This window comes from Erpetoichthys calabaricus, chromosome 2 (assembly GCF_900747795.2).
Source record: "Erpetoichthys calabaricus chromosome 2, fErpCal1.3, whole genome shotgun sequence".
Classification (NCBI taxonomy): domain Eukaryota; kingdom Metazoa; phylum Chordata; class Cladistia; order Polypteriformes; family Polypteridae; genus Erpetoichthys; species Erpetoichthys calabaricus.
The window spans coordinates 53,688,096-53,702,944 of NC_041395.2; the positions used below are offsets into that span (position 1 = coordinate 53,688,096).

The following is a 14,849-nucleotide window of genomic DNA, read 5'->3' on the forward strand; positions in this document are numbered from 1 at the left end:
CATCCTAAAGTCATCGGCAGAGACTTGGCGAGCCATGTGTTGGTTAACACTGCTCTCTCGCAGCTCTAGGAGATGGAGTTAAAGTCCTGGACCTGCTATTGTTATGTGAAGTTATCATGTTCTCTCTGTGTCAGCATGCATTTTCCTTGTGTTAAACCTGCTTTTACCTTGCATTGAAAAATGTGAAGCTTTAGGTTAATTTGTCATTCTCAATTGACCTTGATCCTGCATTGTGCTGCCACCTAATGCGAGGCTGGTTTCTGCCTTGCATCCAATAATGCAGGCTGTGTCTTTGTGATCTTACAATTGGATTAAGCATGTTTGAAAATGAGTGAATGGCCTACCTCCGTATGTTATGAAGCAGTCAGTTGTCTGCATATCAGGGTCCAAAAAATGAATGGGAGATTCACTTAAAAGAGGCCCTGAATATTCTGGAATAACTTTTGCTAGGATGAAGCAATCTGAACGAAACGATGTGCAATGTGTTTCACAGTATATAGAGCTTCGAACAAGCCAGGATGCCCCTGCGTCAGAGTGATGAGGTAGGTGCCGGACAGCCGTCGCAATGTTTAACATCCATTTGCAATTTTTGGGTGCATACCGCCTGTACCCCTTTACTCAGTCACTTCTCATCAGGATGGTTGTGTACGGTACTGAGCAGTGTGTCTTCATGGTGCGAACCTATTGGGTCACTAATTCATTTAAGCAATGTCAGAATCAACTCAATGATCTTGAGTTAACGGAAGGTTACTTCCAGTAAGATGGAGCAATGTGTCACACATTGGCAAGGAGCATGGCAGAAATGGAGTCTTTCCTCGGCAACAGGATAATTTCAAAGGGGCTTTGGCCACCTTGGTGGCCGGATCTGACACCACCAGCCTTCTTCCTTTGGGGTATGCTCAAAGGAAAAGTCTACCGAAACAAACCTCGCACTGTGGGAGATTTGAAATTTGAACGTGAAATTGCTGCTATTCCCCCTGAGACACTTGCCGATACGTTCAGGAACATGGAGTGCCGGATCAAAATATATCTGGCAGAAAACTGAAACTACTTCCAGCACCGCATGTAATGCAATCAATTACACATACTTCAAGGTATATAGCGCATTTTTTTGGTTCAGGTTGCTTCATCCTAACGGGAGTTGCAACAGAATATTCTGGGCCTGTTTCGAGTGAATCTCTCTGCATAAGGCCAGCTATTTTAAAAAAAAAACGCTGGCATTTATGAACGATATTTGACAGAGATATAGTACATTGGTTAAAGATGTAAGCATGGGGACTTGCTAAAAAGTGATGTACGATGGTGAGCAAGCAAATGCTTGCTGCATGGAGGGCATAAGTGAACTTTTCACATGTCTATCTATCTCGTCACTTGTATTTAACTTCTCATTACAGTAGGTGTGACTCCTATTGGATGGTAACACACGGTGTTTTTTGTTTGACTAGTCGCCAAAAGGCTAACTAGTATATAATATGCCATTTTTGAACTGGTTCAGATACACTGAGGTGGGCTGTCACTTAGCCCAGCACCTGGATTAATCCCTGCATGGAGCACCAGTTCCCCACAGGGTGCATTCAAACCGATGCCAATTTGAAGTCATCGGATAACCTAACATGCATGTGAATGGGACCTGGGTATAGTAAAGGAGAAAATCCATGTAGACACAAGGAGAACATGTAAACTTAACACAGATAGCAAAGGGTCACACGGTTCACAGAGTTAATGCCAGCTAGACTTGGCAGCACTAACAACTTTCCTACATTGCCATCCTTGTGGATAACAGGTTCTAAGAAAAACCTATATAAGGGTTTATTTTTTTATAATTGTGGTCGAAATGACAGGAGATTGATCACCTAAAAGTGGTATCGTAGATTTTTGTTTGAATAAACACACCCATGTGAAAATTGTCTAAAGTGGCACTTATGCTGAGTTTGGTCTTCATCGCCTGCACTGCTTCTGCTCTCTGTAGGTTATCTTTGTTTAGACATCGCTCGTTGTGACACCATGTACTGCAACACTGGTTTTGTGATCTCTTGTCACAAAATGTAGCAAATGCTTCTTTTTTTACACTGTTCTTATGCATTCTAAGTTAAGAGGCAATACAGTAGTCTGATAACCACCAACTCTAAACATTTTTCTAACTTTGATTTGTGTTTCAGTATCCACAGAACTGAAAATGGGTACCCCTGGTTATTGTTGAGGTCGTAGAGTTTGGAATACAGTAGTGGTGTTCTGACTTCTTGGAGGATTACTGCATGTTGACCCTTGGATAGGTAACAGACAGAACCCTTCTGACCAGATTTCATGGGCTGTTCCCATCTTGCATGCTGAGTCATTCACTAGATATTGTATAATTTCAACATTGAGTTTTAGCAGCTTTATGCCTGGATATTTTCCACTCGCAAAACCTAAGAAATGACAATGTTTACTTGGCTGTGACCATTACATCCATAACCACAGTGTTCAGTGGGTAATTCTACTATAGGTTAGAATGGAGATTTTGGTTTATGGCACTTTACAGAGAAACAAACCTGTAAGTTTTCCAGCTTTAAGGGGTCATAAGAGACATTCTGTTTGTTGGATTTGTGGACAGTTTCATGCCATGTAAAACTCTTGTATAATACTGTTACATAAGTGAAACCTTGTGTCCTGTACATTCCTCCATTTTATGATCTTGATTATTCAGTTTTCTACATTAGCAACAGGCTAATGGGGGGTCCCCCCGACTGGGGGGTCGGGGTCAGTCCGTTACAGGGCACTATCATACTTGCATTTGTAACTTTCCAGCATAGAGTCACCAGCTAATCTATCGTGCACGTCTTAGTGATTTTTGCAGGAGGCTGAAGAAAACCCAGCATATAGGAAGACCATGAAGATTTCAAATAATGAACAACGACTATGTAATGGACCCCAGAGACCTGGAATTTTTTTGTGACAGCGGTCCTAATCAGTGTACCACACTCCTTGCAAATCCATTCAGCCTTTCATTTTTATACCCACCTGTCACATTTACTGTACATAATCAAAGGACACTAAAGCCTGTCCTGACTGCACTGGGTACAAGGACACCAGGTTGAGGCAAGTTTAGAGTCATAGCTGAATAAGTTGGCATGCGTTTAGGATGTGGGAGGAATCTGGAATGCCTGGACAACATGTGTATAGATAAGGGAAAAAGGTGCCCATTCCACTCAGACATCACCCAGGGTTCTGGAGCTGAGAGTCCGCAGCAATAATCATTGTGCCAGTCCATTTCTGTCCAGTACAATATACACATTTTCTCCATCCATCCAAATAAATCTGCGACAGTGGCAAGAGTCTTCCGTGTTATCATGTAATTTGTTGTGTACAGCTTCCCTCCAAGAATTTTGACTTGACTTGGGTATTTAAAACATCCATACTACACAGAAGAAACTGTGGCTTCCTGGTTCAGATTTATAATTTTCTGATCCAAAGTAGGACTTCATTCATCAGATATTAACTCTGCTGAGATGAAAAACGAGAAGCCTTAGTGATTTTTGGGTCTTGTTTCACACACATATTTTGTGGAGACGATTCTTATTTAATGAGGGTAGGCCTCAGTTACATGTTTTTTACCAAATCCATTGTAATACCTTTTTGATGTCATTTAGATATTCTGTTTTTAACAGCTTAAAAGTAATTTTCGTAACTGTCACCTAGCCTTCTTTGTCAAGAATGCATAAAGCAGGCGTAAAATATGTTGTTTGGCTCTACACTATGTGTTCTTACTTGTAGACATATTGTAGAATTTATTTGTACCAATGGGGGATAGAAACATTGTATGCACTGTTAAGCACTTTTTGGTTAATGACTTTCTTATGAATGTTTTAAAGTCACTTTTTTAATGTCTGGAACAGACTGACCAGTATGAGAGAACTCCACATTTGACATACCATTCGACTCATTGACATCTAGTCACGCACAATGTCAAGTTTTTGGGGGATTCCCCTTATTGTTGCATCTCTACACCTGAAAACACCTCATTTTCAGACCACTATGGACCATATTTTGTACACAAGTATCACACCTTTATGATAAATAGTAAACCAATAGTTGCTTCAGCAGATATGATGACAAGGACTTGTAGTTGTGCATGCCACATCAGCTGAAGTCAGGGGTGCACTCCCTAATGGGATACAATGGCTCAGAGTTGCTCCTTTTCACAAAAATGGAAAAAAATGGATGTCGATAATATAGGCATATGGAGTGTTGTTTTATGCTATTTTGAGGCTGATAATACATGAGATCAAAACTATTATCATTATATACTATATATTTGATTAATTCTCAGTGGTCCTAGCATTCTATGAGAAGGTTTTCCCAGAAGGTTGAAAATGACACATTTCAAACATAAGTATGTGGGGAATTATTTTAGACTATTCCAATGTCGGTGATTATAAATATGGTGCTATTGTTGATCCTTTACTAGGGAATCTAGCCCTCTTTGGACCTCTGGCAGAGGGTGAAAAATGACAAATTTCTATTACAGTCAACAATATTTAGACCTTACACAATTAAATTGAAGCACACAATTTTGACATTTCCAATATTTTATGCAACATGTCTTACTATATACTACAAACGCATGAAGTAAATCATTGCATTTCTTATGAACACCCAGAATTAGGTCAACTTAAACTTTTTCATTTTGCACAGATATTTAGATTTGTGCATACAACTTAAAGTCAGATTCAAGTCTTACAGAAATATATCTTCCGGTAGAGAGTGCCTGCCACTGTGTGTTTTCTGCCAATTATTCTTTCCAGTTAGTTTGTCAGTGATGTTACTTACATTGGTACTGGCAGACGTTTTTAGTCTAATATGATTTGGTTCCTATAAATTGGCATAGAATTGCATTTGAAAATGAGGGAAACTGTGGTTAAAATAGTTAAAGTAGGTCATCTAACCTACAGTGATGGTTTAAAGATGACACTCTTAATTTTAATATTTTGTCTTCAGTGGTTCAGTTTAGCAGGGTAGGGTATGGAGATTCACACGAGTTGTGGTGTCTACAGATTTTCTTTATTTCTGAATAATTAGTCATTTTCATTACGTCTGTTAAATAATTTTGTGAAGCTGTGGTCATGATTAGGAGCAGCACTGGAGGTTAGGGTAATGTACAACGTGAGAGGACAAATGTAAAGTGGTGCTTTATAAATGAGATTTCAAAGCTGAGCACATGGAGGTTGTTTAATGTTATAATCAAATTCCGATAATGTCGGCTCATGACTCGGTTGAGCCGATGTGTGCTTTGGGTACAGGTTTACTAACTCGAGCATTGAAAAAAGCCTCGGCAAGGCTTAACTTTTAAAATTAGTTGTAATTGTTTTTTTGTGATGTAACTCGGAATTGACTATGTATGCCTTTCCTTTTTTTCTTCTTATCATCAAGTTGCAAGTAGTTCTCGTTTTTATTTGCCCAACAGTTGATGCATGATGTGTTGTGTTTGCTGCAGCTTCCTATTCCAACATGCATTTGCTCATTTCATGAGAACTAGCATGTTTGCCTTTTATGAAAACCATTGAAATTGGTCATTGCTTTATCATCACATATTGCTTACACATTAGTTTTACTTCCATAAAAGCAACAGAAAGTTTGAAGGACACTTATGTTAATATACTCAATAAATCACTTCACACTAATATTCATTTTTATTTCAACATGGGTTGAAAGCCTGTATTAGTAGACATTTTGACACAACATGTGGTTTCTTTGTCTGAAATTGTCTCTTCAGAACATGAAGAAATATCAAATTTTCTAATTTCTCCACGACAGTTTGGGTCATTCATTTCTCTCCCTGATGATACATGCAACACTCCATGTGTGATATGTATTTCTGCACTTAATGTGTAGCACACAGAATTGAATATATGAAGCAAACATGATCATCTGAGCGGAACGGATTTGGTGGGATGAATTGAGTACGATTGTCAGAGCCGCAACCTGCCATGACCCACCACGTCACCCATTTCCCGATTTGCAAGCCACTACCATTATAAAAAACAGCAACTAGCGACACACTGACGGCAGCCTGCTATCCAGGAGTTGAGAAACCCTGTCATATACAGCATTATCATTCAGGGTAATGCATGCATCATGTTATAACATGGATCAAGACTAACCATGAAAGCTCATTCTGTCATATGTGGAAAGAAGGATGCAATATTGGATGGGAGAACAGAACTTACAGATAAGAAAACGGATAAATTACTTAATATGCTCACAGTACATGCTTCATTTGTGCATACCTGTATGCTTATGTAATTCATTATCGAATTAAGTAACCCACTTAAGCAGAAGATACTTCCTTTTGCACAATATTTGGAGTAAACATTCAGTCTTTATTGGGAATTAGATTTCTTTGCCTTTCTGTATCAAGAACTTTTCCCTTTTATTCTTGTGTCTTTTCTACACTGAGTAACACATGCTCAGTAACACCATGTGTAAAACTGCAAAAAATACCAAAAATATCTAAAGTTTGCTGAATGATGAAGACATAGGAAATGGCACATAAGCTACCACATCTAAGTGTAGTTTGAAAAGGAATGTCGTATAAAGGTTATAAACATACACACACATCTGCAACAGCCTTGAAATCGGTTTTCTTTACGTGGGTTGTCCAAATTGGAGTTTTTCATGTGTGTTGATTACTATCTACATATGAATTGCATTCATTTCCAGCTTGTTGCATAGCTTAGGCTATACACTGCTTGGAAATATACATATGAGATATTTAAGTTGTGAAATCTAAAGTTGTCATGTGTGAGACATACATAAATATGAGGGTCTTTGAGTTGTTGGGCACCATCTGGTGTATTAAAGGAATACTTCACCAGAAAATCGAATCATATCTGTTCTTTTGAGGATTGTCTCCTGGGAAGTGAACATCCGGTTAACATCAGGTTTTTTGTTTTTTTTTTTCTCTCAAGTAGATTAGACAATGTTTGTAATTCCTGGCAACTGTTTCTTCTGCCTACCACTGCTGAAAGATTTCCTGAAAAGTTGTCCTTAGAAATCCTTTTTCATCATGTCAATGCTTCACCACACATAAGACACGTGACGGTGGAAACATTGCAAGAATGCAGCGCTAAACTGTTGCCCTGCCCTCCTTATTAACCAGATTTGGCGGCTTTTGGCTTGATTGTCTTTCCTGAGATGAAGAAACACCTGCATGGTCACCATTCTGACACAGATGATGTTGTCATCGATGAGGTGGTGCAGCATTGTGATTCACGAGAAGTTTCATTTTTTTTTTCCCCTGAGGCCTTCCAGAGGTTGGAACACCAGGGAGACTACATTGAAAATCCTAAAATGGTATTGTGCTGCACCACTTCCTTCCTAGGTGGGCTCGCATCCTATCAGACACCCCTCGTATGTTACTTATCCCATGTGTTATGTAGTGATGGCCGGAAATAATTTTTATCTTCTGTTTTTATGGAGAATGAATATCCATCCTTCCAACCCGCTGAATCCGAACACAGGGTCACAGGAGCCAATCCCAGCCAACACAGGGCGCAAGGCACGGAACCAGTCCCGAGCAGGGCACCAACCCACCGCAGGACACACACACGCACACACCAGGGCCAATTCAGAATCGCCAATCAACCTAACCTGCATGTCTTTGGACTGTGGGAGGAAACCCACGCAGACACGGGGAGAACATGCAAACTTCACGCAGGGAGGACCCAGGAAGCGAACCCTGGTCTCCTAACTGCGAGGCAGCAGCGCTACCACTGTGCCACCGTGCCACTGGAGAATGAATATCTGTTTAAAAAAAAAAGTCTATGGTCACCAACACTGGACCACAGACAACAATTGGTTTCAAAAACTCCAATGAAAAAAGCTTCCATTAATTTTGTTGTATGGTCCACATGTCCTTTATCCAGTGATATGCTCCAAACATGTAAAATACAGGCACTCTTTGCTAAAATAGTGTTAAATAATTTTTAAAAAATCTGTGCCGGCATGTATGGGGAGTGGAATTCTCTTGGGCCTGAACTTTTGAATTGAAGATGGGGCTTTTGGGAAATGAGTGAGGGGTAGAAGTGGACCTTCAATTCCAAAACTGGGTAGAGTATTTCTTTAAATTCTAAAATGCAGGAATGGAAAAATGTATGCAGTATTTTCATTTTTTGTTTTGAGAAATTGCTGAGGTTCTGTGCATGTGTTTCAAGTGAGCGTAAAATAAACTACAGGAGCTTATTGTTCTCTCCTTACCAAAAGACCAAACTTTATTGGTGAATTATTGTTCGCTTAAGTGAGTCATAGTGAATTGTGTGTTTGCCATGCAGTAGTTTATTTAAGGAATTTATGGTATTTCTGAGGTGAAGTTCATATTTATTGCTATGCCTTCAATATACAATGAAAGTCTTACTAAATGTGTATATGTACAAGTATAAAAATGGGTAAGTTTCTTCTGTTTCTATTCTAATAGAAATGTAGAGGGTTTCTGCACCACTCATCCTCCCTACATGCCGAATGACTGCTCACTTCACATCTGTTGCTGCTGTGCACGATTGGCTTTTATACAATTGTTTTTAAGTACAAAGTCACAATTGGCTATTCAGATATTTGCTCACTGATACTGTTCTTAAAAATAAAGGTTTGAGTCTGGTCACAGTGGATCTAGTTACACAATATATCAACATTACTTTGTAAGCTGGTTTGTATAACATTTACTTGTTTGGCTAACATCTTCATTAAAGGTGACTTACAACATTTATGATATAATAGGTTATGTTTCTTTCTTTTTTTCATTTGGAGCACAGGCAGGTAAAGTAGATTGCTATTGGTCATACAGTGTCAGTAGTGGGGTTTGAAGTCCAAAGCCTTAACCACTACACTACACTGCCTGTCTGTATCATAAGATACATGTGCAGCCAAGGATTGACTGTAATTGCTTATTTTGATCGTTTTATTAGTAGTCTTGAAGTTAGTACATAGCAGAAAAGGGTTCACCATTTTGTAAGCAGAGAAAAAAGAAATCCTGAATAAAACCACTATATCCGCAATTGTGCACCAAACAGCAAATCCGATAGATAGATACTTTATTAATCCCAAGGGGAAATTCACATACTCCAGCAGCAGCATACTGATACAAAAACAATAAATTAAAGATTGATAAAAATGCAGGTATAACGGACAATAACTTTTGTATAATGTTAATGTTTACCCCCCCCGGGTGGAATTGAAGAGTCGCATAGTTTGGGGGAGACTGAGAAGATCGTTCCTATCAGTGGAGCAGGACAGTGACAGCAGTCTGTCGCTGAAGCTGCTCCTCTGTCTTTAGATGATACTGTTTAGTGGATGCAGTGGATTCTCCATGATTGACAGGAGCCTGCTGAGCGCCCGTCGCTCCGCCACAGATGTCAAACTGTCCAGCTCCAACTCCAAATCAGTTAGTTATTACTATATTTGTGAAATACATTGTGCAAATTGGAATATCCATTAAGTAGATTTTTAGAAAGAACATTTATTGCAGTATACAAGTCTCACTGACTACTAGCAAGACTGTAAAGAATGTCCAGACCATTACTCGAATTCATAAATCTGTTTATTTTAAGATTATGCTGTTTATGTCAAGGATAGCTAAGAACAACTGAACTAACTGCTAAGTCCACGATGAAAAAGGAAACTGTATGTAAATCACAAATAAAGATTTAAAAAGTCCTATGCAGTGTTGTGATGAGAACAGTGCATTTCCATTTATTGTTTTATAATACTATTGTATAACCTCCACAAATAGGTTTTTTTTTTTTTTCTGATTCACGTCATATTAGGACTGAGGTCTGAAACAGGTTGTTTCCTAACTTTTGTCTAGCGTTGCCAAGATAGGCTGAGCCCCCCCACCCCGACCCTGAATTGGATTTCAGAATGTTATGTTATATAAATGGCTAAAATTTCTGCACTCCTAGGTTACATTTTATGACTGAATGCCAATATTGGTCAAAGCTGCTGCTGCAGCAGTCATTCATTAGTCTTAAAAACAAATTTCAGAAGAGTGCTAGATCAATAAATGTTGTTTGGCTGTTGTAAAATTTGTGTAGCTGGGAAAAAGTGCAACAGTAGTGGGTAGTTGGGCAGGTTACCTCATAATCAGAATATTGTTTAAGTATTTAAAGCTAGCAAGAGGGGGGGAAAAATCTGTGCAGTTTTCAAAACCTGGGAATGTCAATATATTTCTATTTTTCCACGGTCCTCTCAGCTCTGCCTGTATGCATTTTTCTGGTACCATTCACCACTAGTTAGAGAAGTGCTCTTCTTACTTTGATTATTATTTGATTATCATCATGTTGTCATTCCCTCCCGTAACCTTAGATCCTCCTCCTCCATCCATCTGACCATCCCTCTCGCCCGTCTAACCACTATGGGTAGCTGAACATTCAGCCGTTCTGCTTCCAAGCTCTGGAACTCACTACCTACTGAGTTTTAGAAATAGCAAATTATTTTCAACCTTCAAATGTAAACTTAAAACCCATCTGTTTAAAATGGCCTTTTCTCTATGATTACAGTGGCTTTGTTTGGTTTTAATTTTTATATTTTCTGATGTAGTATTTATAACCTGCTTTAAAGAGGTGTATGGAGGTATGCATCAGGATTTTTGCGCTGGTCTGAACATAAGCAGATGCACCACTGCAGTTGTGTAGACGAGTTTTTCTCCTACCTATTTAAAATATTCCTACACACTGGTTTGGCAAGACCATCAAACCTGAGATCAGTAGTAGTGTATTCGTTATTCAATATACAGTTAGGTCCATAAATATTTGGACAGAGACAACTTTTTTCTAATTTTGGTTCTGTACATTACCACAATGAATTTTAAATGAAACAACTCCGATTCAGTTGAAGTGCAGACTTTCAGCTTTAATTCAGTGTGGTGAACAAAACGATTGCATAAAAATGTAAGGCAACTAAAGCATTTTTTAACACAATCCCTTCATTTCAGGGGCTCAAAAGTAATTGGACAATTGACTCAAAGGCTATTTCATGGGCAGGTGTGGGCAAGTCTGTCGTTATGTCATTATCAATTAAGCAGATAAAAGGCCTAGAGTTGATTTGAGGTGTGGTGCTTGCATGTGGAAGATTTTGCTGTGAACAGACAACATGCAGTCAAAGGAGCTCTCCATGCAGGTGAAAGAAGCCATCCTCAAGCTGCGAAAACAGAAAAAACCCACCCTAGAAATTGCTACAATATTACGAGTGGCAAAATCTACAGTTTGGTACATCCTGAGAAAGAAAGCAAGCACTGGTGAACTCAGCAACGCAAAAAGACCTGGACGTCCACGGAAGACAACAGTGGTGGATGATCGCAGAATCATTTCCATGGTGAAGAGAAACCTCTTCACAACAGCCAACCAAGTGAACAACACTCTCCAGGGGGTAGGCGTATCGATATCCAAGTCTACCATAAAGAGAAGACTGCATGAAAGTAAATACAGAGGGTGCACTGCAAGGTGCAAGCCACTCATAAGCCTCAAGAACAGAAAGGCTAGATTGGACTTTGCTAAAGAACATCTAAAAAAGCCAGCACACTTCTGGAAAAACATTCTTTGGACAGATGAAACCAAGATCAACCTCTACCAGAATGATGGCAAGAAAAAAGTATGGAAAAGGCGTGGAACAGCTCATTATCCAAAGCATACCACATCATCTGTAAAACACGGTGGAGGCAGTGTGATGGCTTGGGCATGCATGGCTGCCAATGGCACTGGGACACTAGTGTTTGTTGATGATGTGACACAGGACAGAAGCAGCTGAATGAATTCTGAGGTGTTCAGAGACATACTGTCTACTCAAATCCAGCTAAATGCAGTCAAATTGATTGGGCAGCGTTTCACGACACAGATGGACAATGACCCAAAACATACAGCCAAAGCAACCCAGGAGTTTATTAAAGCAAAGAAGTGGAAAATTCTTGAATGGCCAAGTCAGTCACCTGATCTTAACCCAATTGAGCATGCATTTCACTTGTTGAAGACTAAACTTTGGACAGAAAGGCCCACAAACAAACAGCAACTGAAAGCCGCTGCAGTAAAGGCCTGGCAGAGCATTAAAAAGGAGGAAACCCAGCATCTGATGATGTCCATGAGTTCAAGACTTCAGGCTGTCATTGGCAGCAAAGGGTTTTCAACCAAGTATTAGAAATGAACATTTTATTTCCAGTTATTTCATTTGTCCAATTACTATTGAGCCCCTGAAATGAAGGGATTGTGTTAAAAAAATGCTTTAGTTGCCTCACATTTTTATGCAATCATTTTGTTCACCCCACTGAATTAAAGCTGAAAGTCTGCACTTCAACTGCATCTGAGTTGTTTCATTTAAGATTCATTGTGGTAATGTACAGAACCAAAATTAGAAAAAAGTTGTCTCTGTCCAAATATTTATGGACCTAACTGTGTGTTTATTTTTAGAATAACTCATCCATGAATGTTATGATGAGGAAACTGAACATTACAGACTGCTAAAACGCATGCAACAGAAGGAGTTGTCATCTGTGGAGAGGTCTCGCTCAGAATCGGATGATTTTCATGCTGCAAGTGGTTTGGTTTAAGAACTGGAATCCCAGTTAACAGATTAACTTTAAATCGTATTCTAGGCTGGTGTGGTTTTAGCTTTGTTAGCTTGCAACATGTTTGAGAAGACGCAGAGAGCAGTTGCCGCAGCACTTCTGTCCCAAACATCTCTTTCATTGTGCGCTGAGCCCCATTATGACATGTCATCACAAACGCAGTCACCACTAGGTAATGTGGAAAACTTTGAAGAGTTTTTTTTTTAATATATTTTAGTAAATTTAATCTTGGTGGTAAGAAGCACCTGTAGTCCTGCTGTAATATGTCCTGAAACTATGGTTAAAATACTACTTGAAGAGGAGTGTCTTCTGGAATTCTTAGGAAAAACTAATGAAGGCATAAGTGTGAGCAGCTGACCATGGTCATTATTCTCTTAATTTCGTTTATTTTTTCATTTCTTCACTTTGTAATTTACTTTTTTCTCCCTCTCTTTTTCTAGATTTTAAATTCACTGGTTCCTCAACGAGATTCCACATACCAGCAAGGGCTATACTTCAGTGATGCAAAGAGAAGGATCGATTTTATTCTTGCTTATCATATTAAAAAACATGGCTCGCGGAAGCATGGTGGGCGCCATGGCAACAATACAATATCAAGTGTCAAGGGAGGCCAGCAACTCCCTGGCAAAAATACGGACCCCGAGATTGCTGCACATGACTTGACGGCGGACTACCATGAGGATGACAAGAGGTTGCGGCGAGAGGAGTTTGAAGGAAGACTCATGGAGACTGGCCTGGAACTGGAAAAAGATGAAGATGTAAATATACCTTGTGTTGTCTTTTATATGTACCTCTTTCCTAAACAACCGTCAGAAAAGCTGTTTTAATTGTGCCTTTGCTCCTCCCTTCCCAACTCCACTTTTGTTTTAAATAGGTATACAGACTTTAGTGTGTGCTGCTCTTGAGAGTTTACCACTTTAATGAGGACACACAAGGTATTTTAAATGGCAAGCACAGTCCTCTGGTTTATTTCAGTGTTCTCATACAGCTGCTGTGTTTTTGTGCCATTGGTGTCATAGATTTTTATATTTAGTAAATTAACATTTGTGATATTGTAGTGATATAGTGGTTCATTCCAGAGATCATTGTTTTAAGCTTTTGAATTGCTTGGTTCTCTGTATTGCTAATTTTCATATTTGTTGTTGTTGTTCCTTGCATTTTTACTCCTAGGACATTTTCTTTGCCTTTTTTGTATTTTGTAATTTGTAACTTCAGCATAAATTGCTGTTAGATATTTTAATTAATTTTTGTATCAGCTAAGCAATTCCTGGTATACTGTTAATACTTATGTAGACATTTTTACACAGGTATTTGGGGCTGCCCAAGTAAAATGACAAATTAGCCTTTTTCTCTTCACATATCATGCTGCCTGGCAGACATGACAATTAATTACATAGTTAAAGCAATATTCCAGTTTTAGGGGCCATACCACTGTATTCCTTTTTCCCCACCCTCTCTTTTTGTGAACTCTTTATAGGATTTACAACATAAGGACTTCAAACCTCCTAGTTAGCAGGTGTCTTTTGGAAGTTTTGTTTAGTAGGCTCAAGTGCCCTGTGGTCCTATAATTGAATAGATGGATTTAATTTAGCTGTTCAATTTGACATCCCCAACTGCCAGGTTTTTTGTCTTGTAATCAACAGACTATAGTCCTTTTGAAAGCAAATGCTTAACCCTTGATATGGGTTAGTTTGCCCTTTTTTTGCAGTATTGTTTCCACAAATTATTATTTTTGAGGAATGTTTTCATGGCATTTCCTTTGAGCACTCTAATTGTTGATTTGCAAGTGCCTTCAAGCTGCATAGAATGCTGTATAATGCTGGCTGAATGGCAGGTGGTGTTACAGGTGAGATATGCTTGTTTTATTGCTGACTGAGGATCACCTGGAAATAGTTAATTTGTAAAAACATTCAGACAGTAAACATTTACTAAATATGCAGATTTTGTTTTAGGGAATACTAACATAGTTAATAACTAGAATCGGCGAGTACCCATGATTCAGTTCAGCAGATGAAGAGTGCATGAGCACTGAAGAATGAATAACATCCTTATAATCTGCAGTCCTGAGTCTCCAATGCTGGTGTACTCTTGTATGTATGTTATCATCCAGTTGACGCTCGGAACCAGCCGACTCTATTTAATTTCAAAAGCAACAGGGGTGCGGTGGTCCTCCAACATAAAGAATGTTGGCAGTCCCCTCCAGTTCGCCCTCTGGTGGCCATTCCACGTGTCAACTGGATGATAACGGGCATACAAGACCACA

The 14,849-nt window shown here is 39.1% G+C and overlaps 1 protein-coding gene across 41 annotated transcripts in view; it reads left to right on the forward strand.

The window, feature by feature from the left end:
• The window catches only part of ano1a (anoctamin 1, calcium activated chloride channel a), a 380,680-nt gene that overhangs the window by 100,178 nt on the left and 265,653 nt on the right, over positions 1 to 14,849 (forward strand). For all 41 annotated transcript variants that reach the window (XM_051923706.1, XM_051923669.1, XM_051923693.1 and 38 more), the window contains one exon: positions 13,027 to 13,344. In XM_051923706.1, the coding sequence (XP_051779666.1) occupies positions 13,027 to 13,344 (318 nt within the window). The remainder of the gene's footprint in view (positions 1 to 13,026; positions 13,345 to 14,849) is intronic.